The sequence below is a fragment of the Mustela nigripes genome, chromosome 10 (assembly GCF_022355385.1).
Source record: "Mustela nigripes isolate SB6536 chromosome 10, MUSNIG.SB6536, whole genome shotgun sequence".
In the NCBI taxonomy this organism is placed as follows: Eukaryota; Metazoa; Chordata; class Mammalia; order Carnivora; family Mustelidae; genus Mustela; species Mustela nigripes.
Window position 1 is genome coordinate 31652087 of NC_081566.1, and position 26899 is coordinate 31678985.

The following is a 26899-nucleotide window of genomic DNA, read 5'->3' on the forward strand; positions in this document are numbered from 1 at the left end:
AAGGATGAATACTCAACTTTTGCATCAACATGGATGGGACTGGAGGAGATTATGCTCAGTGAAATGTCAAGCAGAGAAAGTCAGTTATCATATAGTTTCACTTATTTGTGGAACATAAGGAATAGCATGGAAAACATTGGGAGAAGGAAGGAGAAAATGAAGGGCAGGAAATTGGAGGGGGAGATGAGTCATGAGAGACTATAGATTCCGGGAAACAAACTGAGGGTTTTAGAAGGGAGGTGGATGGGGTGATGGGTGAGCCTGGTGATGGGTACCAAGGAGGGCACATACTGCATGGAGCACTGGGTGTTATACACAATGAATCATGGAACACTACATCAAAAACTAATGATGTACTGTATGGTGACTAACATAACACAATAAAATTTTTTAAAAAAAGAAATGTTTTTCCTTCCTCACAGTTCCAACAGAAACTCTGGAATTTCTCTGCATGGGGAGATGGACCATACTGACTGGCCAGTCCTGGTCACATGCTGACCCAAGATCTCAGATGTAGTGTGAGCCCCACAAGGATGGCACAGATTTAGAGTGGCATGGGAGAGCTTTGTTTCCAAAGAAATGGGGGAACTGGGCTGAGCAGGCAAAGATGTTGCTTTCCCCTATATGACTTTCTAAATACCTTCAAGATGACTAACCTTACATGTATACTTCTAGAAATTCAAGTACCATTTCTTTTTACAGGCTGATACTCATTTTAATGGTGCTAGTGGCATATCCAATTTTCCATTTTAAAATCAATGGAAGAATCTATCACAGTGGTGCCACAGAAAGGCTGTTCTGTTTGATCACAGTTGTTACCTTATTGTGCTATTCCAGAATAAATAATGGCTCCTCCAGAGATGACTATGCCCTCATCTCTGAAACTCATGAAGGTTACCTTACTTGGTAAAAAAGGACTTTGCAGATGTGATCAAGTTAAGGATCTGGATATGGGAAGATTATCCTGGATTATCCAGGTGGGTCAGATGTAACCATAGATTCCTTATAAGAGAGACACAAGGAATCAGACAGAAGGCATGGTGAGGACGGAAATAGTGGAACAGAGAGAGTAGTTCAAAGAGGAGGAAGCTCAACCATGAACCAAGGGATGTAGGCTGCCTCTGGAAGTTGAAAAGGCAAAGAAAGAGATTCTACCCTAGAGCCTCCAGAAGAAACCAGTCTTGCCAACACTTTGACTTTGGTCCAGCCAGACTGAATTCAGATTTCTGGCCTCTAGAATAGTGAGAGATAGATTTATATTGCTTTAGGGCATCCAATTTGTAATGATTTGTTACAGCAACCCTAGCAAACAAATGCAGGTGGTGGCAGAAAGCAGTTGGTCAGTGCCCAGGGCAATGGTAAAGGGAAACAAACCCAGCAATGGGCAATGGGTCCTGCTGCACGAAAGAATTTTTCCCAGATCTGAGACACCTGGTGATGGTAGCTCTTGCAGAACTTCATTACAAAATGTTATTAAATTCCACGTTCGATACACTAAATTTTTAATACCTTTAACAAATGCTCAGTAGTGACTGGTGGAGACAGTGTGATCAACAGGGTCTCTTGGCTACTGGTACATGTGATAAAGACTAGAATAGTCACCATTTCAGATTTTATCCTTGCATAAGGCACTGGTTCCTGAAGCAGTGGGTAAAAGAGCAGGGCACTCCCCTTTTATCCATATCCGGCATGTGCTTGGCCCAGCTGGTGCTGAACTATTCCTACTCCCATAGCAGAAGGTGTAACAGTAATGCATAAGCAGTCAAATAAATTAATAACATAAATTCTAGGATGTGTGGTTCATTTTAGAAACCACGTATGCACTGAAATCCCAAGAGATTTCCTAGTGTGGGCCTTAGAGTACAGGGCTGGGACTCCTGCTGCAGACACGCTCGTATATAGTGAATATAGATATGTGGTTAGAGAATGAATGGGACTTACTTAAATTTTCAAAATTATTTTGGTTTGACTTTAATTTCTACTAACATATTTGTAGTAAACCTTTTTCCCTCCCCCCCCCAGTTTTATTGAGATATGATTGGCATATAAAATTGTATTATTTTAAGATATATAACATAATGATTTGATTGTAATATACTTTAGAATATCACCCTGCACATGTATAGTTGGGGGCAGGTGGATTAGAGCCAGTGAGAAGTAGAGACTTCAAATATTACATGCTAATAAAATAGTAAAAGGCAAAACTATTTTTATTTGATTAACAGTGCCTAAGTTCTACTAGTCTTTATGTAATATTCTATTTAAAGACCAATTTAAAATGTTCCCATATTCCATAAAACCCTTTCCAAATGAATTCACAGAAACTCCTAGTTAACAGGAAAAAGTTTCCTACAACCTCACAGAAAGTACTATTTAAATGTACTATGATTGAAATTCCTTCCTAGATATTTTAGAAATTCCCTCCGCTTTAACTAACCCCAGGAGGACTGTTGGATAAGAACGCCCACTCACTATTTCTTGTGTCCTATACCTAGTGACTTGGCCTGAAGTACCCCTGCCCAAGCTGGGTGACCACACTGCACAGAGTAAAGAAGAAACCAAGACCTCTGGGGCACCTGGTGGCTCAGTCAGTTAAGCACCTGCCTTTTGCTCAGGTCATGATCCCAGGGTCCTGTGATCGAGTCCCACATCGGGCTCTCTGCTCAGCAGAGAGCCTGCTTCTCCCACTGCCTGGCATTCCCCCTGCTTGTGCTCTCGCTCTCTCTGAAAAATAAATAAATAAAACCAAGAAAGAAAGAGAGAGAGAGGAAGGAAAGAAAGAAGGAAGGAAGGAAGGGGAAGAAAGAAACCCAGACCTCTGAAAGTCTTGAAATTCAGATTCCAAGAATGGCCATAAATGGACCACTGTGAAACCAAGGATAAACCGTACAACCTGTATCTATGTATCAAGTGTACCACTAGTACAGTGGGCGGGAAGCTCTGGCTCCTCTAAATCTTCTGGAACTTGCAGGGGATCCAGTGAGGCAGAAGCAGAATCCACTGGAGCAAAAGAAACTCCCTGTGAAGGTAAAGGCTATTAAGGATAGCGAGACAACGTAATCACAGGGGAAGGCCCCGAGACGCTGATGACTGCCCCCTGTCTTCTCTCATCAAAAATGAAATTTTAGTCCCAAGAACTTAATAAGATGTGAGGGGAATGAGCGTCTATCTAACCACAGCCTTCCTGAATATCCAGTGCGATACCCCAGTTCAGCTTTAAATAAAATGCCAGTCCAGAGTCATCTGAGTCAGGAGACTAATAAACTGCCTGGACAAGCTAGTAATCAAGAAGAAAATATACTTTCTCCTCTCTCAGCTAGAAACAGTAAGCGAATATGGGGAGTGTAAAGGTTCTGACCTGCATTAAAAAATTACTATTTCCTCTCTCATTGCAATCTGGAGGGGAAAGAACCAAATTCTCCTTGCCTTGGCACAAGGCCACTCCGGGAACTAAGTGCTGAGATGGAGTTTGCCTAACTAGATCAGGCAACAAAAGGAGGGAGTGTGCAAGTGTAAATGTGTGTGTGTGTGTGTGTGTGTGTGTGTGTGTGTGTATAATGAGGAGTCAGGCAGGAGAATGTTCGGCGGATGCCATGCCTCTACCAAACTCCTAGCACTGCAGAACCCACTTCCTGGGAAATGATTAAGTCCCTTTTTTATAGAGCCCATGTCTACTGCTAAGGAAAGTGGATGGTCCTTCCAGAAGGAACACTACCCTGCACCCAAACAACATTGATAAAGCCCATGGCCTCCTCAAAGCCAGATATATTCCCCATATCTACCGATCCCTGCTGTCACAGGACTACAGGGTACAGCGAGGATGCTTGAGACACAACCAGTTTCTAGAACTTTATCTTACAGACTTGGGAGTTATAACTCCCTGATATTTCTGAGTTATAAAGCGGTCATCATCTGCTTGTTCAAAAGATAAACTTATATTTCAACATCAAGGATTTCAGGCAGACACAAGAGCACTCTTTTCCATCAACAAATGGTTTGAAAGAAGCGATCTGAGTTTGCCTCCACAAAGCATCACATAGTGGGATCCCTCCAAGAGCAGGACTGGGGACCAAATCCCCAGACCACATCCTTCTCAGATCCCTTGAGCCAACTAAGTTCCTTAAATATCTGAGGCCCAAACATTCACGTTCCTCAAGCTGCCAGAAGTAAATTTCAATAACACAAGTTTGGGGACATTTTTATTTAAAGGCAAACATATAGATTCTTATCTTCCACAATTAATTGAACATTACTTCTCCAACCTCTGTGGCAGAGAAAACACTTGATAATGATTTGTGTGTGATGCATCCCAGAGCCCTCAAAAGGCCGCTCAGCATTCCCAACCCTTGGCATGGTCCACTGTTCTGGGCAGTGGGGCAGTGTGCGCAGCAGAAAGGAAAGGGTTTGGTTTTATAGCCTGCTCTCACCAACCCCATAGAGAACAGGCTTGAGATGTTTACATACACTACTAAGACAAGCTTTGTACCTTCAAGCGAACAGAGCTGCACCAAGGTAGGGAGAGAGTGAACTGAAGACAACTCCTTCAGGCTACTCATGAGATGTTTCCAGGGATATCAGTGATACAGTAAAGAGGCTCCCTGAGAACTAGCCCCCGAAGCATCCCTGAGAACTAGCCCTTTGGTATCTTCTCAGCCCCTCCACTGCATGGGAGGGGGTGGAATTTGCAATCTCTCCTATAAGCCCTAGCCTCAGACACCTGGCTGTCCCCTCTCAGTTCTTCCAGGACTCACCAAAGTAAGAGCCATTAGAAGGACACCTGCTACCAGCTCCTGTCATTGCAGCAGGTCCCAGTCCATCAAGGATCAAGGTGCACAGGGATGGGGCTGACTACCCCAGGGAAGGGCCGCCTTCCCATTAAACCTGGGAATCTCATATGAGCCCACTGCACTGCGTGTTCCTCGGCAAGCAGATGTGGGTCTTGGACCAAGAGGTTCCATGTGGCTGAAGGAAGAGGCCACAGACAACCAGGCTGTTAAAGACCTGAGTCATTCCTCAGCAGCTACATGTACAGTACAGTAATCCCATATCTAAAACCGCTGGGGCCAGAGGAGTTTCAGAATTCAGATTTAATTTTTTTTAAATTTTAGAAAGCTAGTGTAATACCCCCAGCAGAGTATGAGCAAGCATCCTATAAGCTCATTAGAATTTTTTGTGCCCAAACATGAATATTCATACTAACCTTCTATCAAGTCAATCAAATTGGTTATGAAGAGAAACCTAGAGTCCTCAAGGATGGGGGATTTGGCATCATCTGGTTTACTTTCCTCCAGGAGATAGTGAAATTCACTCAGAGACAAAGACCCACAATGGGGAACAGACAAATGAGGCAACTGTCAAATCCCCAGGAGACATTCCCTGACTCAGGGGACCCAGGGGACAGACTGATGAAGAGGGGACCAGGCTGACTAAAAGAATCTCTGACACACTAAATGCCTCCTAAGCTGAGCTTCCCTGGCCTGAGAACCCAGAGAAAAATACTTCCCTAGAGCTCTCCATATTTGGAAATTTGGTCTCCAGGACTCAGGCGCCTGGCTGTAAGGATAGATCCAGTCATGGGCCATAGCAGGAACCCCTTGGCAGAAGCAAATGGGCTTTCTCAGAGCCCTGAACCCCGTGTGCCAGCTGTTAGCTCCACAGGGTGCAGGGCAAATCATGCTTCGATCTTGATGCCTTTGAGAAACAGAAAAAACATCCTCCAGCTGCCATCTCTCCTCTGCTCCTATAAAGGCCAGCATGCCCAGGAGCCATCTTCCAGCCTGCTCCCTTCTCACTCTGTGCCTGCTCCCTGCCTAACTGTATCCACTCCCATGACCTCACCTGCCGTTATGCCTGTGATTCCCACAACTCTTAGTTCCAACTCACATTTAAAAAAAAAGATATTATTGAAGTGTAGTTGACATACAATGTTATATTAGTTTCAGACGCACAACACAGTCATTCAACAATTCTGTACACTATACTGTGTTCACCACAGTAAGTATAGTTACCGTCTGCCTCCATATGACACTTTTATAATATATATTAACTGTGTTTCCTATGCTATGCTTTTCATCTCTGTGACTTACTTATTTCATAACTGAAAGTTTGGATTTCTTAATTCCCATCACCTATTTCGCCCATCCCCCAGACCCCTTTCCCCTGTGGCAACCACCAGTTTGTTCTCTGCATTTACAAGTCTATTTCTGGTTTTGTTTTTTTCAGATTCTACACATAAGTGAAATCTCATGGTATTTGCCCTTCTTTGTCTGAGTATTTCACCTCATATGATACCCTAAGTCCATCCATGTCGTAAATAACAAGATGAGTTTTTATGGCTAATATTCCGTTGTGTATATGTACTGTATCTTTTTATCCAACCATCTATTGATGGACACTTAGGTCATTTCCATATCTTGGTGATTGTAAATAATGCTGCCATGAACACAGGGGTACATCTACTTTTCCAACTAGTGTTTTCGTTTTCTTTGGGTAAATTTCCAGTAGTGGATCATATGGTATCTCTATTTTAATTTTTTGATGAAGCTCTATGCTATTTTTCATAGTCTAACTCACATTTTTAACTGCCTCTTGGGCACCTCCAAGTTGCCCCATGTCCCCTCTCCTCCTGGGCCATAACCTAATAATATCTGTGTACTTCCCCACATCTTGCGACCCTGTACTTTTTTGGTCACGTGACTCATTCTGGCCAGTGGAACATGAGCAGAAATCTTGTGTGGCACTTGTGCACCTCCCCGTCTTCTCATCCCCTCCCTTAGGCCAGGTCAAGACAGCAAAGAATCAAATAGAAACATACTAGGTCCTGGAGTCACTGCCTAGAAAAAGCCACTAGACTTGCACTGAACAGTGAGAAAAACAAACTTCTGAGGGGAAAAAAAAACCCTGAGAGTTTAGAACGACCTGACAGAGCAGCTAGTGCTAATTACCCCCATATACCTGCCTTCTCCACCTGGAAAGTTCCTAGAATGCTCAAAACTCCAATTCCAGGGACACCTGCGTGGCTCAGTCAGTTAAGCATCTGCCTTCGGCTCAGTTCATGATCCCAGGGTCCTAGGATCGAGCCTCGCATCAGGCTCCCAGCTCAGTAGAGAACCTGCTTCTCTCTCTTCCTCTGCCTGCTGATCTCCCTGCTTGTGCTCTCTCTTTCAAATAAATAAATAAAATCTTAAAAACAAAAAAAACAAACCTCCAATTCCAATGCCACCTCTTCTGTGAGATCCAACCTTTGTGGGAAGGCAGCCACTTTGTCTTGTGACCTCTAGCAATGCACTCACACATGCAGCACAACAGCTACCTCAGTCTGTGGACATGTTTCTGTTTGCATGGTGGCTCCTACATGTGTGTGCTTCACTTTTAATTCTCTAGTCTCAGTGCCTTGGGAGTAGCAAACACCTGATGTTTGATTTCTTGAAGCAAAGACTGGAGCCTTCTTGCTCATGTGACCAGCAAACCCCAAATCAGCATTTTCCCCCAAGTCACAGTGTTCTTGGCATCATGCTACATTGGGGGAGGCAAGAAAAGTAAGACACCATCGCCCATGATGAGGAGTGTTTTTTAATCTTCAGCTCTTCTGCACCCATTAGCTTCCATCTTTATTGAAGGACAGCTTCCACTTAAAAAGCACATATCGGGGCACCTGGGTGGCTCAATGGGTTAAAACCTCTGTCTTTGGCTCAGGTCATGATCTCAGGGTCCTGGAATCAAGGCCCGAACTGGGCTCTCTGCTCAGTGGGGAGCCCGCTTCCCCCTCTCTCTCTGCCTGCCTCTCCACTTGTGATCTCTGCCTGTCAAATAAATAAAATCTTAAAAAAAAAAAAAAAGCACATTGTCTCTTCAGGAACCACTGGCTAAGACATTTCTCAGAAGGCAAGATCAAAGAGAGGTTTTTGATGACGAGGAAAGCAGATGGGGGCTCTCCCGTGACCTACATGAGCCTGGCTCCCCCAAGCTGCCATGCTTCAGACTTGTGATGTGGCATTCTGAGATCATGCAGCTATACCAGGGTTACATCCAGTATGAGAAAAGATGCAGTGAAAGCACCATCAACCCCTCAGGGACCCAGCTGTAGAGACGATAACCTGGCCATGTAGTCACATCACCGCTGCTTGGCAAAACTTCACAAACCAGAGACACAAAACCCCACCACTGGGCAGGGAAACAGAACAGGGAACCTTTGCTTTTCACCACCAGTGAACTGCTAATGTGCATACCAGCAGCTCCCACTCTCCCGATTCTTCTAAGGCTGTGCTAGAACTCCTAGCTCCAGCCCAAGGGAAGTGGGGCCGATCAATCAATGGTGCTTGATTCTGAATGCAGTTTTCATAACAATTTCCAGAGACTAGCATTTGACCTGCTGCAAGTGTGGCTTTGCTGTAGACACTGGGACATGCCACCTAATGCCCAGTAAACATGAGGCTGACCACTACTGCTGGCATCCCAGCGTTCAGACAGAAACATCCACAACAAAGAGCCATGGCAAACCCAGGTGCCGTGGCCATAGCTGCAAGGGAGCACAGTGGGACTTCTAGGACCTTCCCTGGCAGGACACTCAGAGTGGAAATGAAGCAAGGTTAGACTCCGCAGTATACTGAAGGCTGGGATGATGAGGAAGGAAGACTGGGAGACATTTTAAAAACTAGAGGAGTGGGGCGCCTGGGTGGCTCAGTGGGTTAAGCCTCTGCCTTCGGCTCAGGTCATGATCTCAGGCTCCTGGGATCGAGTCCCACATCGGGCTCTCTGCTCAGCAGGGAGCCTGCTTCCCTTCCTCTCTTTCTCCCTGCCTCTCTGCCTACTTGTGATCTCTCTCTCTTTCTGTGTCAAATAAGTAAATAAAGTCTTTAAAAACAAAACAAAACAAAACAAAACCAGAGGAGTAACTTAGCAGAAGGCAAAGGTAGAGTTTGGGAGAGTTGGGACAGTACCTTTTCAAGTTCCCTGTCGCTTGTGATAGATAAGAGGTACAGCAAAGGAGGGGACCCTGAAAGACACAGCTCAACACAGCGCATTGTTTCTGGTTTGTATTTCAAGGGTCACATACCATGAACAGAACAAATAACACTTCCCCCTTAACTCATTCAAGGTACCAACAGCATACGCAGGAAACAAGAAATGAACGAAAACAGCACCATTGGGCAACTTACCTTGTACGAAGATCCTGTTCCAGTAGATTTTTCCCACTTGGCTGCCCCCAAGAAACACCAGGTTGGACAGGATCAGCATGGCGGTGGAACAAGATGCAAGGGCGGCGTGAAATCGACGGCGGGCTTGCGGGGAGAGGAACTGGACCTGCGGGAAAAGACAGGAAGTGTCTCATCGCGGGATCAGGAAAGCAGTGCTGAGGTGCCTCCCGGCCCTTGGCAGGTACCTGCCCAAGCAAGGCCGTGACTTCAGCTGTTCTTAAAACCTCTATTCCTGTGACAGGCACACTCTGGTTTAAGGAAAGTGGCGACACACCCCCAACTTATTCTTCTTCCTGCCCAACGGGCTCCCCCCGATGTGTGTGACACAAGCACTGAAGCTAGCTCAGATGTGGCTGCAATGCCTCCACATGTTCTCCGTGTGCAGACCTGCAGGGACGGGAGCGCTCCCTGACAACCTGCCCAACTCCCTGTCATGAGGTCAAATCAGGGTGATCTTCTGGGAAGCCACCCTGCCAATCCGACCCACCATTACGAGGGTGCAAGAGAATGAGCACAAGCCACTGTCCTTCTGGGAATCAGAGCTCAGGGGACACGGCCCATGGGGAGAGAACCTGCCACAGCATCCGAATATGCAGGAATTGGAGAGGAGGCTTCCAACACAGACGGTAAAGAACTCTGCTCATCCATCTGAGGTCTTCACTGTATTTTTTCCTCCCCTTTTAATGTCTTCTTGGGGATTTCATAAAGCAAGCCAAGCCTTAATTTCTCAGCACTGACCGTTCTGCTGGCCCTAGCGCGGGAGATCGCAGTGCTGCACCCAGCGCATGTGAGCATCGCCGGTATACCCCAGGCACTGTCCTCTGGGCCTGCACAAGCAGCCTGAGAACAGGTACAGCGCAACCATCAGGCTGAAGGGCGCCAGGGTTTCAGACAAATGCCTCAGTCTAATCCAAAGACAGGGGAAAAAGAGGGAGCAAAGAATCCAGAGTATCTTCCTGAAACTTACACATCTCTGGGGTCACTTGCATCCTGATTTCAGCTGTGCTCCAACTACAAATAAGAATCTGGGAGCACCTGGATGGCTCAGTCAGTTGAAACCAAAACTGAAACCCTTGGCCTCTGGTGAGGTCATGATCTCAGTGTTGTAAGATCCAGCTCCGCCATGCTCAGGGGGCAGTCTGCTGGATTCTCTCTCTCGATCCCGCTGCCCCTCCTCTCCCAGGATCTACAGGTTGTCTCTCAAATAAATAAATACACCTTTTAAAACGAACAGAAAGGTGAATCACCCAAATTCCTCATGGGCAAAAAGGATTAAGCTGAGGGTGTCTCCAGGAGGGGGCTTACTTAGTTCCGGCAACCCCACTGTTTGGGGCCGCTTGTGTAAGTCTTGGTCAGTGTCCTACTAGAATCCTGGAGAAATGAATTTCTGACCCCCTCCTTTTCTCTCTCCCACCAGTCTCAGCTTCTGTTCTCTGTGCAGAGACACCACTGCCACCACACACGTCCCCACCCATGACATTCTCTTCCAGCATCCCCTCAGAGCGTTTTACTGCCACCGTATGTGACAGGGTGGCCTTCTCAAGGATGAGCTCTGTCATGGGCACTGACTGAGTCATCTGCTTGGACATGATTATTCTGGAAAACTCTCAGGTGATGCTGACATGCTCCTGGGTAGAGGCTACCAGATAAGATGACCTCTAGTCTTTCCCTTGTCCTAAGAGGCCACAAGCACGTACAGGAGATGCTGTCAAGCCAGACCAGATAAAAGATAGCTACACGGTATAAAAACTGGTAATGAAAGAGATATGGGGATGCAGGCTTATAACTCAGGACTCTTCACCTCTGAGAATAAGGAGACATTAATCTACTGGTTTCTGCATCTTAGAGCAGGAGAAGACATTTTCTGGGTATTACTGACTCAATTAGCAGTAACTGGGTGGGGGGGCAGGGTGAGAGGAAGCAGGGAGATGAGGGGAAGTCCAGAATAATAAATCATGAAAATATAAATTGCTATAATTGGAATAACTCCATGTACAGGACCACTGATAACACGTTTGAGTTCTAAGGTACCTGGTGAATCAGATGTTCTACCAACTCTCTTCTAACCCCATCCATGTCCTCCAACCTTATATCCTGTTAGGGGAATTCAGAGGCCCCACACAATCTTTTCCATATTAATGTCAATGACAGAGAATGCACACAGCTTGGTTAAACTCAGAGTGGTTCTCCTTCTACAAGAAATGATTACAATAATTATTAAATAATCAACTGAGACATACCGAGAGAGGAAAACACTCTTTACGCTGGACTTCTAAGCAGGATTGTGGTGCCAAGTGACCTGGTGTGGGGCAAGAGCCAGGCTAATTGGAGGAAGAGCTGAGAGGCAAGGGGCAGAGCAAGGGAGGAGGCAAAGGGGAGAATGAGTGCATGAGACACAGGGCTCTTCCTGCCAGCACCAGGGGCCCTAGTTGCAACGGGACTTCCTTTGCTTCTGTGATTACTTGGCTACATGAGTCAATAAACTGCAGTTTCTGCTTAGGAAAAGAAGTCAAAATAATAGCAAATATGAAGGAGCCTCTGATCTCACAGATAAGGGAGGACATCTAAATCAGAAACAAAGGACTACAATTCAACTTTTATAAAGAGTTAATTTTGTAAAAACGAAGCAAGAACATTAAAGGTGTAGGTTGTTGGAATCAATAAACTAGAAAGATATAAAGGAGAAATCAAGATGCTCACAGGCAGGTCTTGATTACCCCTAGGGTGAGCAGGTGGGAGACAATACTTTGTGATGATAAAGAAAATTCAAAATCCTGATTTAACTAATAGCCCCATCCTCTGAACTGACCAAATCAGCCTTGCCAACAAGCAGCAAACTTGACTGAGCATTACTTCTCTTCATTGTGAATCAGTGGCAAAGCATAATGATAGGCCACTAGGAGCAAAAAAAAAAAAGGGGGGGGTGCTGTGTGGATAACTCATGATTAATATTAAGAGCAAAGGGGACATGAATCTCAGCTGTAATTCATATCTCCTCTTTGGATTCCCTGGATGCACCATGTTAAGTGGCAGAGGCTCTCCCCTACGTTGGGAACCATCTGGCTTGGTTTATACTCTAGATTTAGGTTCCATACATAGGGGTGCTAGGAGGCAAGACAAAATCCATCAATAAATACAACTTTCTGAATGTCTAAGGACATAGGGCCCAAGGATCCCACTTTAAAGTCTTGATTTCTTGTATACACTCTCCTCTGCCATCCTGTGGCAATTGTTGTCACTCCTGCGGTCCTTCACATCTAGGATACAGGCTGTCTGTCCTATGTGCAGTGAACATGTTAGTCATGGTTGGGGTGCTTAAAGTCCCCCTTGGTAGGAAAACTTAAGTGAGAGACTGTGAACCAAATGGAGAAATAAGTCAGTGTACAACGAAGAGTCAGCAGGCATAAAAAGAAGAATTGCCAATTGACCAGGTAAGGCAATAGTCAGTAAACAGATGTTGATTTTAACACAAATATAATAGAATAAAAAAGAACTCTGGTCTGGTCATGGTCCCCTTCCCAGAAGACAGATAAAGCCATGGCAGTCTGATACCCCAGCAGCAAAAACCTGGGAAGGGCATGGTCCCAGGAGATATTTAGAACTTGCTGAGAACTTTTAGTCGTCCGAAGGACATCAAAATTACGGCATGCCATGTGTGAGACAGAACTGTCCAGCCTAGAACGTCAATAGTGCCTCTTGAGTGTGGGTGAAGTGTTTGCTTCTACATTCATTATAAAGCCAACTTCCCTCTTGCTCTATGGGGGCACAGCTCCTCGCTTCATTAGGAACAATGCTAAAAATGTGCTCCCTTTCCTCTGGGGTCCAGAAAAAGCCATTCCAGGGCAGGGAAAGTGCTCTTTACAGTGCCCAGGTGAGCCAACCTCCCCACCCCAGCCCACCCTCTATCCCCAGCATCAAACTTGAAGAGGAGCTCCTGTGCTTCTGACCACAGATGGGCAAGGTATAGCCCCAGTTCCAAAGCTCATCTCCCTCATACCACTCACACCCAGAGGAAAGAGGAAAAATGGGAGGTGGAGCAGGTCAGAAAGTATGGCCTCCCATGCTGGGGTGACCAGTTCTCCCTCAGGGACTTTGACTTCAATGAAAGGTTGGGGTGGGGGGAGGTTACTCCATGTTAATGTTGCTCTAACCCATTCTTCATTCCCAAGAGAAGGTACTGGATTTGTGGCCTGGATACAGTAAACCCTTTAGAACACCTGGAAGTGCAGGTGCAGAGTGGACCTCTAATTCCTGTCTGAGTTTGGGGTCTCTGATGGAAGAAACAAGAGGTGGGATGTGGAAATGCTGTATAAGGATAATCTAGCAGCGCTTTAAACTTCTCTCTGAGACACTGGCTACCAAAGGCGAGGAACTGACCCAAACAAAGTAAACCTTAGGGCAGAACTAAATTGTCAGACTAGTTTGTATTTCCTGCTGTGAGGTGTCAGCTCCTGTGTTTATTCTGATCTCTATGGCAACTCGTCTCTTTTCCAGTCAGCATCCTGTCCCTGGAAATCAGAGGACTTAGGCTGGGGCAAACAAGCTGGGTGCGGGGGTGGTGCGGTCCATGGAATCTGGGTCAGAGATTACTCTCAGAAGGTGTGCAAGGGTGGGAGATGGTGGGCGTGGTGGGCCTGCAGGCTGCTGTGCGGGGCGGGTCCCACACTCATCCACAGAGGGACTGTGTGCAGGGCCGAACTGGGAGGAGGGGACTGGCTGAGCATCTGGGGGAGCAGATGGGCTGGAGGAATGGCTGCTGGAGACTGACAAAGGCTTGGCAAGTGGGACCTGATACTGTTTATTTTTAAATGGGGAAAAGCTAAAAAAAAGCAATTGGGTGGGTTTGAGCAGCTGGACACAGTTCTTCCATATAACCACTGAAGACTTTCATTTTCTAATAAAAATGGTAACCAGAGGATAAGAAAGGATGAACAAGGAAATGGCAAGGGGGATACTGGTGGAGACCAGGTGGAGACTGGTGGAGACCAGGATGAGGGTAGACACCCAGAGGCTGTAAAGATGAAACCAAAGACAACCAAAGAAACAATTATAGCTCTTATGAAAGAGAAGGGTGGCTAGAGCAAAAACACTCAGAAGGAAGACTTGAACTCCTGTCCCATCCTGTACCAACCCACCAGGACACTGCCCCCTTGCTCCCTTTGCCAAGGCACTTGGTCATTTCCATTTAGAAGTCATGTTTCACGAATAACCCCTCTCTCTCATGCTGCCCCCAGCATGGTGAGCTCTGTCCTTCAGTCTGTATCACCTAAGACCCATGCATACTCTCTGTGCTCAGCAATTACTTAACACCTGTTTCTCTCTTTACCCAGATAAGTTACAGAATCTCCTGACTTTCTTTTCTTTTTTTTTTTTTTTAAAGATTTTATTTATTTGTCAGAGAGAGAGAGAGAGCGTGAGGGAGAACACAAGCAGGCAGAGGCAGAGAGAGAAACAGGCTCCCCACTGAGCAAGGAGCCTGATGGGGGACTAGATCCCAGGACTCTGGGATCATGACCTGAGCCAAAGGCAGCGGCTTAACCAACTGAGCCACCCAGGTGTCCCTCTCCTGACTTTCTTAATGTTCCATTGCATCCTATTATCCAAGTCAAATGAATACAGGAAGGCACTCAAAAGCAATACCTCATCCCTTCTTGTAAGTGTATAAAGCTTCAAAATATACCAGTGAAGTTAAATTTTTCAATCTCTACTCCTGAATCTAAGCAATGCATGTTCCTGAGATAGAATCAAATACTGCAGTGATACAGACAAAGCCAGTTTTGCTCACATGGACGAGTCACCTGCTCCATAGTTTAGATACCCAGCCTGGTTAAAAACAGCAGAGGCTATAATCTGGCATCTATATCCACACAGCATATGAAGGGATTTCAGAGGACTTTAATAACTAAGCCAATTAGCTCTTGGTATAATCAGAGAACTTAAGCCATATTTGAGGAGACAGGGTCCTGCTAAAAGTTCTGGAATGGCCAACAGTACTGTCTTACTCTGTGTTCTTGCTCTTCTAATGATATACCCTTGCTTCTAGTCCTCATGTCTCTACTCTGGATTTTGCAGAAGCCTCTTTCTTAGCTGGCATGTTATACCCTGGCCTTTCCTCTTCATCAAGCACACTGAGTATGTCCCCCCACTGCACAAAATATTTTGGTGGTTCTTCACTGCTTACAGACTAAAATCCAAAGAAGACCTTTTACAAACGAGCTCATTTTACTTTCCAACCTTAACTCCTACTACTTTACTAACGACACACTCTATTCAGCTCTAGTCACAGCTCTTCCAATATGGCATACACTTTTACATCTCTGTGGAATTACTTCACACATTACTTCTTTTGCTGAAACTGTTTTCTCTACTGAGAATATGTCCTCCTAATTCTTTCTTCAAGCTCCAGCTCAATGTCAGTTCAGGAGACCAACAGCTTTGGACCAGCCCAAATGATGCTCAGGTTCTGGCCCCACTTTTGAACTGTGCCACCCAGAGCAAGCTCAAACTCCTCATCTACATAGTTCACAATTGGTATTTGATCAATGGTGGATACTCTAACTCTGACAGAGTCAGTCACCCATTTTCTGTGTTTCTGTAACCCATGGGATAGACAGCATCAACCTACATGTTTTAGATATGGGAGCTTAACCTATATTGCTACCTAAGTAGGAAAAAGTATTCCCATTTTACAAAGGAGGAACTAGAGAGCAGAGACATTAAGCAAGTGGTCCTAGGCAGACACTGGTAAAGTACAGTAGTAAATATAGTACAGTCATTCACACATTCCGCTAACTCAATGTCTTCATACTCCCTGCTGTATTTTGCATAGCAATGTGTGTCCCCTCCTCTAGAATGAAATCTTCAAGATACTGGTTTCTTCAGTGCCAGATGCAAAGGAGATCTTCAAGAAATGTTTTTATTTCTTGAAATACTTCAAATACTTCAAAAACGAGAACTTCGTGCATGTGTTCCTTTAGTGATGGTTGATAGATATTCACCAAGTGTCAATTTAAGGATCTCAATATTTTCAAGAACAGTATGGCTTAAAATGATACTGGAACTTAAAGAAAATAATTAGAATTCACTATTAGAGTAGGAGATTTAACATGTTCCCCCAGAAAATGACACCTAAAAGATCAAAAATAAGAATATAAAACAGCTGAATAAAAATTGATAGGTCTAGCATCCATGTTGGAAAGGAAGAAGCAAAACTTATCTCTGATTCCAAGTGAATGATCTTTATACATAGAAAACACTAAAGAGTCTACACAAAAACAAACAAACAAACAAAAACAAAAACGACCACCACCTCAAAACACTGCTACAACTAATGAAAAAGTTTGGCAAACTTTCAAGATAAAAATCAATATTCAAAAATCAGTTGCACTTCTACACACTAATAATGAACAATGTGAAAAGTAGATTAGGAAAATAATTCCATTCACAATAGCATCAAAAACAATAAAATACTTGGGAATAAGTTTAACTAAGGAGGGAAAGACATACTGAAAACTACAACATGTTGCTTAAAGAAAAAGTAGAAAGACATCTATATTCATAGAATGGAATACTTAATATTATTAAGATGACAATACCACCCAAACTGTCTATAGATTCAATGCAATACCTATCAAAATCCTAATTATTTTTTTCAAAAATAGAAAAACTCATCTTAAAATTCAATTACCTAAATGGGCAAAACAATCTTAGAACAGGAGAGACTACCAAGATGGCAACATGAAAGGCTCCTACACCCCTCTTCCTCCCATGGATGCACTGAATGTACAGTTTTACATGGAGCAGTTTATACCGCAAGAACTCCAGAAACCAACACAGCAACTCCTACACATCAGGAAAATGAGAAAATATCCACATCTCAACAGGTAGGCAAAGCTGAGACACACTCTTGCTATAAACCCCAGCCCCAGTACAAGCATCATACAAGTGGGAGAAAACCCCAAATCGAAGCTTCTTCCTGAGGAACAAAAATTTTGAACTCCCATCTAGCACCCCAAATTTTAGAACTCCCACCACAGGAACAGGCAGTAAACTAAAGGTGCTAGTGTTCACAAGACCTGCAAGACTAGCAAACAAAGCAGCAGTTCTTCAGGGTCACATGAGGACTTGTTGCAGCTCTGCCCCCTAGAGCTCATCACTGAGGGAGCAAGCAAAACTCTCAGTCTTTCTCTGAAAGAGGTCTATCTGCATACTTTAAAAATTGCTGCCTGAGGGGTGCCTGGGTGGCTCCATCAATTGAGCATCAGATTCTTGATTTGGCTCAGGTCATAATCTCAGGGTTGTGAGATCAGCCCAGTATCGAGCTTCGTGGTCAGCAGGGAGTCTGCTTGAGATTGTCTCTCCCTCTTCCTCTGTCCCTCCCCCATTCTTACACACTCTCTCTTGCTCTATCTAAAATAAGTAAATCTTTTTTTTTTTTAATTGCTGCCTGAGAGTTAGGCTTCTAATTTAGCACACAGCTAAAGAAGGACTGTGATACTCCCAGGACACTAGGAAGTTAATAGAACCCCCCTCACCTTTTCCCTCCAGCTCACTCTGAGTTGTCAGTATCTCCCTGGAAGGAACTTGTAATCATACCAGCATGCCAGCTTTTGCAGCTGCTGTCCAAGAAACAGGTCCCCCAGTGGCCTGGCTCTGAGAGCCAATGGGGCTTTCATTCACAAGTTCCATGGGATTGTGGTAAACAAACAAGCAGTTCCTAAGGGGCACAGGAGCACTTTCCTGAGACCATACTATACGTCCTGGCACAGGGTGAGTGGGAAAAAATTCCCATCTCCCAGTTCTTCCCTGAAAAGGGGTTTAAATACATACCCTCCCAGCTGCTGTTTGAGAATCTGGATTCTAATCATACTGCATCAAGTTGCTGACTGTGATCCTTCCATATGGGACACTAATAGATCTTAGCACATCTTAAATTAAGGGGGCCACTAAGAATAAAGAAGGTTACTTGAACTTGGACAATCACAAAGGTTTGAGATAAAAATTAGAAGCTCAGGCCAGGCTGACGGATGTGGTTCATCTGCTACACAACACTACTCTGTCAAGACTGGGAGAGATGGCATTTTTATATAAAGCCACCCAGGTACCCCGCCAGAAACAGATCTTAACAACAAAAGGAAAAGTGATTTTTACCTGATTGGGAGTTTAAAATAATAGCCATTAAGATGCTCACCAAAGGGGCACCTGGGTGGCTCAGTGGGTTAAAGCCTCTGCCTTCGGCTCAGGTCATGATCCCAGGATCTTGGGATTGAGACCGACATCAGGCTCTCTACTCTGCAGAGATCCTGCTTCCTCCTCTCTCTCTCTCTCTCTCTCTCTCTCTGCCTGCTTCTCTGCCTACTTGTGATCTCTGACTGTCAAATAAATAAATACTTAAAAAAAAAAAAAAGATGCTCACTAAAGCCAGGAGAACAATGTATCAACAAAGTGAGAATTTCAAAAAAGAGACAGAAAGTACCAAACAGAAATCACAGAACTTAATAATACAATAACTTAATTGAAAATTTAACAGAAGGATTCAAAAACAGGCTAGGTCAAGTAGAATAAATAATGAGCAAACTCAAAGACAGGTCAGTGGAATTTATCCAATCAGAACAGAAAATGAAAAAAGAATGAAAACACTTAAGATGGTTTAAGAGACTTATGGATACCATCAAGCAGCCAATATACATATTGCAGAGGTCACAGAAGACAAAGCGAAAGACTGAAAGGGGAAGAAAGCTTAGTCGATAAAAATATAATGACTGAAAGCTTCCCTAATCTGGAGAAAGAAACAGACATCTAGATCTAGGAAGCCTAAAATGTACCAAATAAGAAACCAAAAGAGACCCACACAGAGACAGATGATAATTAAATTGTCAAAAGTCAAAGACAAGGAGAGACTCTTACATGTAGCATAAGAAAAACAATTTGTTACATACAAGGGAACCCTCAAAAGACTATCAGCAAATTTTTCAGCAGAAACCCTTTACAGGCCAGAAGGGAGTGGCACAATGTATTTAAAATGCTTAAAGAAAAACACAGCCAACCAAGAATACTCTACCTGGCAGGGTTGTCCTTCAGAATGAAGGAGAGATAATGAGTTTTCCAAACAAAAGTTGAAGGAGTTCGTCACCACTAAACCAGCCTTATAATAAATGTTAAAGGGATGTTTTAAGCTAAAACAAAAGGGTGCTAATTAGTAATAGGAAAATATATAAAAGTACTGGAAGAAAGTAAATATATAAATTCAGAACACTCTAATGTTGTAATGGTGGTAGTAAATAATTTATAAATTTAATATAAAGGTTAAAAGAAAAGGTACTAAAGATAATAATAACTACAAAAATGAGTCAATGGATAATGTAAAAGATGTACACTGTAACATCAAAAACATAGAAAGAGAGGATGTAAAAATGTTGGGCTTTTGCATGCAATGGAAGTTATCAGTTTAAAATGCTATAAGATGTTTTATGTAAGCATCATAGTAACCACAAAGCAAAAACCTAAAGCAGATACACAAAAGAAATCAAAGCAGGGACGCCTGGGTGGCTCAGTTGGTTAAGCAGCTGCCTTCGGCTCAGGTCATGATCCCAGCGTCCTGGGATCGAGTCCCACATTGGGCTCCTTGCTCAGCAGGGAGCCTGCTTCTCCCTCTGCCTCTGCCTGCCATTCTGTCTGCCTATGCTCGCTCTCCCCCCCCCTCTCTGATAAATAAATAAAATCTTTAAAAAAAAAAAAAAGAAATCAAAGCATAGCACTAGAGAAAATTATCATATCACACAGAAAGTAAGAGAGAAACAGAGGAATAAAAACCAGAAACAATTAACTGAAGTAGAATTAATAGAAATAGTCCATATATAGCAATAATTAGTTTAAATGTTTTATGGAAGTATGGAATGACTATATTGTACAACTGAAAATAATATTACACTGGATATTAACTGAAGTTTTTAAAATTTAATTTTGTGTGTGTGTGTTCCAAAATTCATTGTTTATGCACCACATCCAGTGCTCCATGCAATATGTGTCCTACTTAATACCCACCACCAGGGTTAACTGGAATTTAAATAAAAACTTTTTAAAAAACGTAAATGGACTAAACTCTCCAATCAAAAGACAGAGATATTTGTATACCAGTGTTCACTGCAGTAGTATTCACAATAGACAAAAGGTAGAAACAACGTAAATGTCTGTCAGTGGATGAATGGATAAACAAAATGCGGTATACATAAGATCGAACAGTATTCAGCCTTTAAAAGACAAAAAATTCTGATGCACACTACAACATGGATGAATCATAAAGACATTATGCTAAGTGAGATAAGTCAGAAATAAAAAAAAAAAAACTAAATACTTCCACTTATATGTGGTACCTAGAATCATCAAATCCACAGAGAAAGAAAGTAAAATAGTGGTTCCTGGGGGCCAGGGGAAGGAGATAATATGAAGCTATTGCTTAATAGATTTAGAGTTTCTGTTTGGGATGATTAAAATGTTCCGGAGATTGATGGTGGTAATGGCTACACAACATTGTGAGTAAATTTAATGTCTTTGAATTGTACATTTAAAAGTAGTTAAAACAGGGGCACCTGGGTGGCTCAGTGGGTTAAAGCATCTGCCTTTAGCTCGGGTCATGATCCCAGGGTCCTGGGATTGAGCCCCGCATCGGGCTCTCTGCTCAGCAGGGAGCCTGCTTCCTCCTCTCTCTCTCTGCCTCTCTGCCTGCTTGTGATCTCTGTCAAACAAATAAATAAAAAAAAAAAAAGTAGTTAAAACAGTAAATTTTATGTCATGTATAATTTATCACAGTAAAAGAATTATTAGGCCTGTCTCACAGACAGATATACAGAATAATGAATACATGTAATTTTCATTTTCATACCAAGTAGATCATAATCAAACTGAATACAAACTAAGACAGTAAAGGAAGACAAATATATTCTAAAAAGTTATCATGAAGGCCATGCTCACCTACAATGGAATAAAATAAATCAGCAACAAAAAAATCTGTAAAACTTAACACACCAGTAAATTTTTTAAAATACCATTAATGTAAACCAAAAACTTTTATTGAAGGAATAAAATGAATAAATGCTAGCAAATATGATCAATTAAGAAAGCAAGGCCAAATAAACAACAGGAGGTAATAATACACAGGAGATTTAAAACTCTTTGGAGATTATATGGCAATATATTTAATAATGTAGCTGAGAAACATAAAGTATATAGAAAATATAAATTACCTAAAATTCTCAAAGAAAAAGTAGATGGCCTGAAAAAACATAACCATAGAAGAACTGAAACAGTGGTCAAAGTTCTATGCTCAAAGAAAAATTTCCCAGATGATCTTAATGAGCAAGTTCTACCAGGTGGTCAAGGAACAAGACAATTTCCACGGAAACTGTTTCAGAGGATTAAAAAAAAATCATGGGAAGCTTTCACTGATTTCATGATGTTAGTATGACCCCAATACTAAAAAGATAAAAAGCCAACATAGGGAAAGAAAACCATAAATTAACCTTTCTTCTACACATTGCCTTAAAAATTCTAAATTAAATACCTGTAAATTGAATATACGATTAAAAGAATTATCTCAATCAAGTAAGATTCATCTCAGGAATGGGAGGGGGATTCAATATTAAAAATATTAGAGATTCATGTAATTCATGAGATTAAATAATTAAAGGAGAATAATCTTAAAATCACTCAATAGATGCCAAAGAAATATTTGGTGAAATTGCACACTCATACATGATTTTAAAAAAAGAAATAGTGAAAGAAAAAAGTAAGCTTCTTTTTTAAAAATTTTATTTATTTGACAGAGAGAAAGAGAGAGAGCAGAAGCAGGAGGAGCAGCAGGCAGAGGCAAAGGCAGGCTCCGTGCTGAGCAAGAAACCTGATGCAGGACTCAATCTCAGAACCCTGGAATTACGACCTGAACTGAAGGCAGGTACTTAAAAGACTGAATCACACTGGTGTCCCAAGAGTAAGCTTCTTTAGGTTGATAAAGATAATACGTCAAAACCCAGATTAAGTATTTCCACTAGCTTCAAGAAAAAGACATTTTCTCTTCTATCACTCAAAATCATACTGAAAGACCCAGTAAATACAACAAGACAATTAAATGCAGCAAGGGTTAAATCTGTTGGCAAGGACAAAACTGTCATTATTTGTAGATGATATGACTATCAATCTTGAAAATTTACAAGATTTTGGACACTAGTCCTTTATCTGATATGTCGTTTGCAAATATCTTCTCCCATTCTGTCAGCTGTCTTTTGATTTTGTTAACTGTTTCCTTTGATGTGCAAAAGCTTTTGATTTTGATGAAATCCCAATAGTTCATTTTTGCCCTTGCTTCCCTTGCCTTTGGTGATGTTCCTAGGAAGATGTTGCTGCGGCTCAAGTCGAAGAGGTTGCTGCCTGTTTTCTCCTCAAGGATTTTGATGGGGTCCTTCATCCATTTTGAGTCTATTTTTGTGTGTGGTATAAGGAAATGGTCCAATTTCATTTTTCTGCATGTGGCTGTCCAATTTTCCCAACACCATTTAGTGAAGAGGCTGTCGTTTTTCCATTGGACATTCTTTCCTGCTTTGTCGAAGATTAGTTGACCATAGAGTTGAGGGTCTATTTCTGGGCTCTCTATTCTGTTCCATTGATCTATGTGTCTGTTTTTGTGCCAGTACCATGCTGTCTTGATGATGACAGCTTTGTAATAGAGCTTGAAGTCCGGAATTGTGACGCCACCAACGTTGGCTTTTTTTTTCAATATCCCTTTGGCTATTCGAGGTCTTTTCTGGTTCCATATAAATTTTAGAATTATTTGTTCCATTTCTTTGAAGAAGATGGATGGTACTTTGATAGGAATTGCATTAAATGTGTAGACTGCTTTAGGTAGCATAGACATTTTCACAATATTTATTCTTCCAATCCAGGAGCATGGAACATTTTTCCATTTCTTTGTGTCTTCCTCAATTTCTTTCATGAGTACTTTATAGTTTTCTGAGTATAGATTCTGTGCCTCTTTGGTTAGGTTTATTCCTAGGTATCTTATGGTTTGGGGTGCAATTGTAAATGGGATTGACTCCTTAATTTCTCTTTCTTCTGTCTTGCTGTTGGTGTAGAGAAATGCAACTGATTTCTGTGCATTGAATTTTATATCCTAACACTTTACTGAATTCCTGTACAAGTTCTAGCAGGTTTGGAGTGGAGTCTTTTGGGTTTTCCACATATAGTATCATATCATCTGCGAAGAGTGATAATTTGACTTCTTCTTTGCCGATTTGGATGCCTTTAATTTCCTTTTGTTGTCTGATTGCTGAGGCTAGGACCTCTAGTACTATGTTGAATAGCAGTGGTGATAATGGACATCCCTGCCGTGTTCCTGACCTTAGCGGAAAGGCTTTCAGTTTTTCTCCATTGAGAATGATATTTGCAGTGGGTTTTTCATAGATGGCTTTGATGATATTGAGGTATGTGCCCTCTATCCCTACACTTTGAAGAGTTTTGATCAGGAAGGGATGCTGTACTTTGTCAAATGCTTTTTCAGCATCTATTGAGAGTATCATATGGTTCTGGTTCTTTCTTTTATTGATGTGTTGTATCACATTGACTGATTTGTGGATGTTGAACCAACCTTGCAGCCCTGGAATAAATCCCACTTGGTCGTGGTGAATAATCCTTTTAATGTACTGTTGAATCCCATTGGCTAGTATTTTGGTGAGAATTTTCTTAGCAAACTCAACACCCAAAGAACAAATAATCCAATCAAGAAATGGGCAGAGGACATGAACAGACATTTCTACAAAGAAGACATCCAGATGGCCAACAGACACATGAAAAAGTGCTCCATATCACTCAGCATCAGGGAAATACAAATCAAAACCACAATGAGATATCACCTCACACCAGTAGAATGGCTAAAATCAACAAGTCAGGAAATGACAGATGCTGGCGAGGATGTGGAGAAAGGGGAACCCTCCTACACTGTTGGTGGGAATGCAAGCTGGTGCAACCACTCTGGAAAACAACATGGAGGTTCCTCAAAATGTTGAAAATAGAACTGCCCTATGACCCAGCAATTGCACTACTGGGTATTTACCCTAAAGATACAAACGTAGTGATCCAAAGGGGCACGTGCACCCTAATGTTTATAGCAGCAATGTCCACAATAGCCAAACTATGGAAAGAACCTAGATGTCCATCAACAGATGAATGGATCAAGAAGATGTGGTAGATATACACAATGGAATACTATGCAGCCATCAAAAGAAATGAAATCTTGCCATTTGCGACAACATGGATGGAACTAGAGCGTATCATGCTTAGTGAAATAAGTCAAGCGGAGAAAGACAACTATCATATGATCTCCCTGATATGAGGAAGTGGTGATGCAACATGGGGGCTTAAGTGGGCAGGAGAAGAATAAATGAAACAAGATGGGATTGGGAGGGAGACAAACCATAAGTTACTCTTAATCTCACAAAACAAACTGAGGGCTGTTGGGGGGAGGGGGCATGGCAGAAGGGAGGTGAGGTTATGGACATTGGGGGGGGGGGGGGGGGGGTTTGATGAGGGCTTTGGGGTGTGTGGACCTGGCGATTCACGGACCTGTACCCCTGGGATAAAAATATATGTTTATAAAAAATAAAAAATTCAAAAAAAAAAAGAAAATTTACAAGAAACAATTGACAAATTACTAGAGGTAATGAAAGATTTAAACAGGACAGATGCAAAGTGACCAATTCAAAACAAAAATCCTCATTTTTTTCTATATAAAAGCAATAATCCACAAAGAAGTATCCAAGACTTCTAAGGAGAAATGATAAATCATTATGTAGTAACATAAGGGAAGACTTGAATACATAACTAATTCATGACTGGAAAGACAGCATCATAGACATATTAACTCTACCCAATTTAAGCTACAAGTTAATACCAATCTAACAAATTCCAGTATAAATACCAGGAGTTTTGAGGAACCTCCCTAATTCGAAGACTCATATGGAAGAGTCACTGTACAAAAACAGACAATGTGATTTGGGAAAAGAACCAAAAGGGGCATGAGATTTTCCAAATCAGGAATCAAGACATGTTACAGAACTCTAGCACTTAAAATAGGAAGAATCAATACAACAGAATTGAACCTAAAAATGAATTTATGTATATTTGGATATTTACTATGTATTAAGGATGATCTTTCAAATCAGTTGGGGAAGTTGAGTTGGGCCACTGAATTTAACAGTTTGAAGATATAAAAACTATTCTCACTTAGTTGCAGGCCATACAGAAACAGGCAGTAGACCAGATTTGGCCCATGGGCCAGAGTTTGCCAACTCCCACTCTATTCTATTCTTGGTATCTGCCCTAAAGGAACACTTACACATATGTACAAGGAGGCATATCTAGACATCTCCACAGCAGCTGCATTGCAAAAGGAAAAAATGAGAGGCAACCTAAAATTTCAACAATAGAAGAATGGTCAAATACACTATATATCCACACCATGTCCAATATTGCAGATCTACATATACTAATATAGAAACATCTTCAAAACATGCCATGAGGAGGAAAAAAAGCATAAATTTCAGAATATTTATGTATTTGTTATAACACACACACACACAGTAGTAAAGGTATGTATGGAAGGCTATATTCAAATCTGACAACAATGGTTACCTCTCATGGAAGAAGAGAGCAAGGTGTGTTTGTTAGAGTGGGGGAGGGTGGCTGTCTTAGAGGACTCCAGTCTTATCTGGTTTTTTTCAAGAGCATATGGTCATGATTGACTTCATAAATTAAAAAAGAATAAAAGAATAAAAAAAGGAAATCTAGGAATATTTCCACTTAATGACCTTAGACCCTGGCTATTCCCTCAAGTATGGGGTCAAGGCATAGGGGTGAAAAGAGAGAAACTAGAGGACCCTCACACTCAACTTATGACTGTTCATGGTACTGGGGACCTCCCTCTCCAGGTAGTACTGAGGTCCCTTGAGACTACTAAATAAGCCTAAAATGTGATAGATGTGGCCTCAGCTATAATCTATTCAAACACAAAACAACAGCTTAGGGCAAGGCCTGCTTCTAAGCAAACTTAATATTTAAAAATCTAAAACTGACAAACAGGTAAAGCATTCCAAAACGACTCAGCTAACAGCACAGAAAACTGTTCTATGACAACCAGTTAAACACAGTGCTCCCTTCAAAACCCCGTTGGAGAGGAGAAGGGAGTTGGGGGAAATTGGAAGGGGAGGTAAACCATGAGAGACTATGGATTCCAAAAAACAATCTGAGGGGTTTGAACTGGTGGGGGGCGGGGGGGTGGGAGGTCGGGGTACCAGGTGGTGGGTTTTATAGAGGGCACGGATTGCATGGAGCACTGGGTGTGGTGAAAAAATAATGAATACTGTTATGCCAAAATTAAATAAAAAATAAATTTAAAAGAAAAATCAAGTAAACATTTGGAAATATATAAAACCACAGGCAAGGAATGGAATAGAAGTGAAAAGCAAGAGAGCAAAATCAACCCATTTTTATGACAGAGAGAAGATGGAGGAATTAGCAGGACTGAGACACCTGAATAATAGATATCAAAGAGAGATGTCATTCATACACCAGATAGATTCCCAGAAGGCCTACCCATTAGAGACACAATATACCACAGATGGCAACAGTAAACCATGGAGAAAGAAAACAGGAAGGTT

General features: G+C 42.3%; 1 protein-coding gene across 4 annotated transcripts in view; it reads right to left on the reverse strand.

Moving 5' to 3' along the window:
- Positions 1-26899, reverse strand: part of HHAT (hedgehog acyltransferase) — a 360097-nt gene that overhangs the window by 49951 nt on the left and 283247 nt on the right. For all 4 annotated transcript variants that reach the window (XM_059412956.1, XM_059412955.1, XM_059412953.1 and 1 more), the window contains exon 11: positions 9159-9303. In XM_059412956.1, the coding sequence (XP_059268939.1) occupies positions 9159-9303 (145 nt within the window). The remainder of the gene's footprint in view (positions 1-9158; positions 9304-26899) is intronic.